Source organism: Myotis davidii, unplaced genomic scaffold (genome assembly GCF_000327345.1).
Source record: "Myotis davidii unplaced genomic scaffold, ASM32734v1 scaffold624, whole genome shotgun sequence".
Taxonomy (NCBI): Eukaryota; Metazoa; Chordata; class Mammalia; order Chiroptera; family Vespertilionidae; genus Myotis; species Myotis davidii.
Genome location: NW_006295731.1, coordinates 1,013,996 through 1,020,357, shown reverse-complemented (window position 1 = coordinate 1,020,357; position 6,362 = coordinate 1,013,996). Strand labels below are relative to the sequence as shown.

General features: G+C 37.0%; 1 protein-coding gene across 1 annotated transcript; it reads right to left on the bottom strand.

Annotated features, from left to right (window-relative positions):
* Positions 1 to 319: 319 nt before the first annotated feature.
* LOC102769428 (PWWP domain-containing protein MUM1L1) lies at positions 320 to 5,887 on the bottom strand. The gene is given in 2 exon segments (XM_015568197.1): positions 320 to 2,500; positions 5,781 to 5,887. A coding segment is annotated over 1 exon segment (1,971 nt). The 5' UTR covers positions 2,291 to 2,500; positions 5,781 to 5,887.
* Between the last annotated feature and the right edge of the window lie 475 nt (positions 5,888 to 6,362).

Sequence of the window (6,362 nt, the reverse complement as noted above, 5' to 3'; positions counted from 1 at the left end):
AAAATTTGAACGGCTGCAGGCAGATTCCAAACCCAAAGGGCTGTGGCAGGGACGTTGCCAACAGCAGTTTCTGATGATGGCTGCTGCCTTGCTCCCAGCCTGGCCCGGGAAAGCTCACTCATTGAAATGTTCACCTGGCCGACGTCAAGGTGTCCAACTCAAACACAGTGTTCCGTCCCTGGCAATTGCCTCATGGGGACACTGAGGCACCTGTCACTTTACACCCACCACATGGATTAGCTCCTCCCCGAGTCCTCTGGTCAGATTCCTGCCCCGTGATCGCCTTTCTCCCATCTGCAGTCGCCAGGCATTTGCCACCTTAGTATCCTAGAGATGGTCCTTTTAGATACTTTGCTTCAGCTTCCTTGTAATCTAATCCATCAACAGCAGAAATTGAACAAATGATTGCTTCTGGCAGAAGAACTTCTAGGATAAATTTAATTTTATCATCTCTTATCCGAGCTAGCATTCTTTCGTCGATTTTTTTGTAGATTTCTTGTAAATATTGCACTACCTCATCCAACTGATCTTCATCTTCAAAGTATGTTTCAATACAGGGAGTGAACCTCTTTGCTTTCAAAAATGATTTCAGCCACCTGGATGCTTTTGTGCCATTTAAAATGGACAGAAGATGGTTTTCTGCTCCTTTTGCATTCACAATGAAGTCCACTAGATTCCTGTTGGCTCGGTCCCGAGCCGACTTCATTCGGTCAGGGAGAATTTTTTTGAAGGACATTCTTTTGGTCTGGGAAGTCATGGCCATCGGTTCCATAGAATCTTCATTATGCAGCTTTGGAAATAAGTTCCTGAAGGTATCTTGTCTGATTACTTTCCTGATTGGATAACTAATGTCAGCAGCATAATACTCAAGGAAAGAGCCTGTAAAAGAACCACAACCTAGTCTAACTCTGTAGTCACAAATCAGTGAGATGCACCAGTCAATACTTTCACTGTAATCCTCCCTGGCTTTATCCACTAGTGCTTGTTTCTCTTTACAATCAAATTTTTTTAATCTTCTCAAAAGCACTCTAATGCCTCTCTTTTCACGATTCATGTTTGCCTCAACAAAAATCACACTTGCTTTTTTCTCTTTTCTCCTGATGCTTTTCACTATGGCTGGCCAAAATGGATATTTTTTATATTAACGTGGCTCATAATGAAAAACAACTGGTGGAAGTACTTCGTCTTCCTCGTCGTCATCTAGTGCAGAAGTATCAACAGGATTTAGAGGCACTGACTTATCAGAAGCTTGGAGTTCTTCATGTTCCTCAAAATCTGGATTCTGGCCACTTCTTTCATTATTCCCACGGAGTGAACAATCCATGACACGGTTAGAGGCACTAAATGAAACCTGACATTCCCGTGAACAATAACTGGGGGATGCCAGCGCACCTGTGTCTGATTCTACAGGTTGATTCTGGCTTGTATCTAAGCATGAATTCGAGGGACCCTCTCCAGGATCCTCAATATTCTCTGAGAAGGCAGAGCATTCAGAGGAAATGGCCAGTGTCTTTGGGCAGAGATCTTCTGGCTCCTCTTTCAAACTTTTTGGCACAATGAAGATATCTGGTGGTGAAGTTGTAGTGAACTTCTCTTCTTTAACATAAGTACCTTCCTCTTTGATTGTAGAATCCGAAGGTGTAATTGTTGGGATGTCAATCTTTTTCTTGCTCTCCTTTTCATCCTCTTCTGAAAGTGGAGGGAAAATTTGGTACCAGCTGGAGTTTTGTGATGATTTTGTTTCCATCTCACTTGGAATAGTATCAATGGTTGCATGCACTTGTGATTTATCATCATACAAGGAATCATCACTTTCTGAAGATGCTAACAGAAATGTTGGAATTTCACTTTCTTCAAGACACTTCGATAAGTTTCCTTTAGGCTTCCGATACTTTTTACGAGGGGGTGAATTAGAAAGCTTTTGTGGTACATTTTGAGACAGTGTAGTGGTCTCTTCTTCATCTGAACTGCTTGATTGATTCAAATTTGTTCTCTTATTCAGAATACCCAATGCCATTTTTAGTGACCTTGCATAAGCTGTTTCCTCTCTAGGTGGATAACTGCCCTCTGACTGTGCTGCTAGTGAGGAGGCAATGGCTTCAATTTGAGATTTAGTTAGGATCTTTGTTTCCTTGCTTTCCACTTTAATTTTTTCATTTACTGAGAGTATTTGAACTTCTAGGGAAAATGTCTTTTTTCTCTTACTGTTTGATGAAGTCTCACATCTGGACAAAACTTTTGCTGGCCATAACTGGTCTTTCCAATTGCATAAGACGTACTCAGCATCCATTACGACTTAGATTTGTTTATTATCAGAGACTGAGGTGAATGACTATTCTTGTCAATATTAAGGCAGTTCCTACCCAAAACAACACTCTCACCAAAATCTCCTTTGTCTTAGAATTACCAAATGTTTATAGCTTTTTTGGTCTGTTCTCTTCCAGCAGAATTTCCCAAGGATGCTTGAGCCCGTTGCTTAAATGGGACAATATGAGAGATACTGCAATAGGGAAAAGGAAAAGAAGAAAATTATCAGCAAACAAGGTTATTTTGCCAAAGTGGAAGGTGAGCGATTACAAATAGAGATAAAAGAAAGAATAATTCTCAGTGGGGCATGATATGGAGGGGAAAATGCAGCATAATGTAAAGTGAGGGTAAAATTGAAGAAGTGGTTTATAATACCTCAAATTCAAGAACTTGTCCTTACAATTTTGCACTTGATTATTAAGGACTGAATCAGTGTACTTGCTGGCAGAGGTGGGAAAGGTTGTAGTGGTAAGTCAGGGACTCTATGTTATTAACTCCGTTGGGACATTTATGTCTCTACTGTTATACCTAAGGCAGTAGGAATCCAAACTTTGCATGCATCAGAATCATCTAGAGGTCTTCCTAAAACTGTATTTCTAGGCCTTATCCTGATAGTTTTATCCAGAAGATTATAAATAGGATTCAACATTTTGTATTTCTAAGTTCTCAAGTGATTCTATTGCAACTTGTCCAAGAACTTTAGAATCATTGTTCTGGATAAAGACATGGTTTTATAATTTTTAAGGTATAAATACTTTCCTATTTACCCAAAGCAAGCAAAGTATGCATCTCCTCGGGCCAGACAATAACACATGACCTTGTGAAAAGCATGAGCTTAGAAGGCAGAGATTCAGAATGGTTGTTATGTTTACTAATTGGGTAGAATAGTTAGCAAAGATTTATTGAGAGTAAGGTGGGTAAAACTCAGGTAGAAATCTGAATATCCTCTTGCACAGTTTCTTCATAGTGGTTCAACATGAGATTCTTCTCACAAACTAGAATTGATAACTTTTATTTTTATTTTTAAAAATATATATTTTATTGATTTCAGAGAAGGATAGAGAGATAGAAATGCCAATGAAGAGAGAATCATTGATAGGCTGCCTTTTGTATGGCCCCTACTGGAGATCGAACCCACAACCCAAGCAAGTGCTCTGACCTGGAATAGAACGGTGACCTCCTGGTTCATAGGTCAACATATAATCACTGAGTCACACCAACTGGGATAAAAGTGATGATTTTTAATTACACAATATTATGGCTATAGAACAAAATAAATTATAAGGGAACAAAATAAATTATACTTCAAATTTTCAATTTAACATGGTTTTAGTATGAAATATAGCTATATAGCTTCTAATTAAAAATTCTATGGCTGCAGCCCTGGCTGGATGGCTCAGTTGGTTGAAGTATTGAACTGTACACTAAAAGATTGTGTCTGATTCCCAGTCAGGGTACATACCTAGGTTGCAGATTTGATACTGTAAGAAATTTCTCTCTCTCTCGATATTTCCCTCTCTCTCTCTCTGAAAAAGTCAATAAAAACATCTTCATGTGAGTGTTAAAATATTATGCTGCAGAGAAGGAAGCAAAATAAATTCTAACTCAAGTTCTCAACAAGTTTTTAATGTGAAATATTTTGTGAAATGGGAAGAGCCTTAGCCAGTGTCACATGTGTCATAGAGGATCTGGTCTTGTGCCCCAGTTGTCTTGATTATCACTTGAAAAGAAGAAAGGCTATACAAAAGGAGATAGAAATTCAAACCAAACAAATGGAAAAAACATATTGAAACTTTCCTGCCCAAACTTTAGAAGGCATGCCATTCTGAAACACAGGAATGAGATAAAATCTCATCTGTGATATAGATGCCATATTTACTTTCCTTATTTTTATTTTTAAATTCTCTTTGTGACACAGTTTATTTGGTTAATGTGAGATGATCTTTATGACTAGAAAACTGTGAGCTGGGGATAAGAGAGAAGGGAAGAAACAAATTGCCTTGTGTCTACTATGAACAAGACTATAGATTTTGCTTGAATCTGCACATCAATCAATATGTGGATTTTTCCTTCTTTGCAAAATAACTTTTTTCATTGGAATTTTAATAATACTCTACATGCTGTCTCATAGTCCACTAATACAAAAATATGTTTTATTGCTTTGTTTCCCACTTTCATAAAAATGGTTGCCTGAAGAAAATGTAGTAAACCTGGGAAGCCCCATCTTGTAACCAGAATCAGAACTGCAGCCTCCACGGGAGGTATAGGCAGGGCTTCAATCATGATCAGATCCTTTTTATGAGAAGAGAATGAACTACATTTAGCCAGTCAGAAGCCTCCCCAGGCTTCTAGAATTTTCTATTCTAAGTTCAAGGCTTTTGCTTTGTCAGATTATAACAGGGTCATAATGTCTTCAATTACAATGTTTGTGACTATAAAAAATATCCAGAAGCTTATAAAAAATTGAAAAGTGCAGAGAGATATATACAAAATAAAGTACAACTCTACAAATAATCACTGTGAATATTTTCTATAATATAAGAATTATTTGCATATAGAAATAAATATTTTCAAACCAACATCAGATCTCAATTAAGAACATATTTTGAACATCATCCTATTTAAATATTTCCCACATGATTTTTATGAATTACTTTATATTTTTCCCACATTTACAACATTTTATCTGTGTTTTACCTAATGATGTAAACCAAGTAAATAAATAAGTATATATTAATACTATTTTAAATAGTAGTAAAACTAGTTCTGTTTCTCCAGATATGTCTCCAGACATATCTGCATATGTCTATGAATGCTTATGTGTTTTAAACAAAATGGATATGTTGTTTCAGCTTCACTTTTCTTTCATGGTTATAAAAATAATCATGGGGAAATATACTCTAAAGATGCTGCAATGGGCTAACCTGACCACTGAGAAATGCTGACTAACATGGGAGTTTATTTTCTCCCAGGTTTTTTTCTAATCACACATATATATGCATATGTATGTACAAGTGTCTCCAGTCAACTACATATCTGCTCCCCTTTCCATGTTCATATACAGGTGACATATAGCCTTTCTATCAATTCATAAGAGTATTCTCTCCCATGCTGTCACATATTTTATCCATCATTTTCTCTGTAAAGTAAAAATGCTTAAAAATTCAAGTAGTAACAAAATTCCAGCAACATAAACATGGAATGCCAAGTCAATAAATTAGCATGAATGGCTATACTGCACTGAAATCTTAATATAGAGGCTGTAATCTGATCACTTCTTCTCCCACTGTAGATTTTTAATGCATTGGGAGATACAGAAATGCTAAAGGATTAATTCCTTCAAAATGCGAGAAATTCTTTCAAAACCACACACTGTTCTCACCACTTTAAGACCACCATTCCTATTTTTCTCATCTTTACTCTTGGGCCCTGAGAAGTCCCTGAAAAAGAACTAGAGTTAAGACAGTCATTACCTTGAAGCTTTTTGTCAGCTGCAGCCTCCTGAAATGCAGTCCCTCCACCAAGAATGCTTCTGAGAGAATGCTCCGCCTCCTCCCTGTGATGGGGAAGACAGAAGGCCTCTCCCTGAATTGGAGGAGGGACAACAGCCAAGTTAAACTGCTGAAGTGTTAAAGGGTAGAAAATGTTCCTTAAGGAAGTTAAAAGTGAAATGGCAACAAGTGTCTGTTTAATTTCCATTCAGATCCTTAGAATGTGTAACTTCCTGGTAAAAAGTGGTAGCAAATTCCTTTATTAAAAAATAAAAATCTAGTTTAAAATATTCCTTCCATATTTTCCCTTGCCTTATCTGGCATTTTACCTCTGCAGGTAAATTTAAAACCCAGTTGCACATGCTTCATTAAAATAGCTCACTAAGACTGCTGATTGGGATTGCACTAAAAATGTACATTATTTTATGAAGAACTACTCATTTGTAATATTTTTTTTATGTTCCCAGTACATGATAGTCTCTCCTTTTATTCATTTCTTCTCTTAAATGCTTCAGGAAAGTTTCACAGATTTCTTCACAAACTTGGATGTTTCCAACTAAAGGC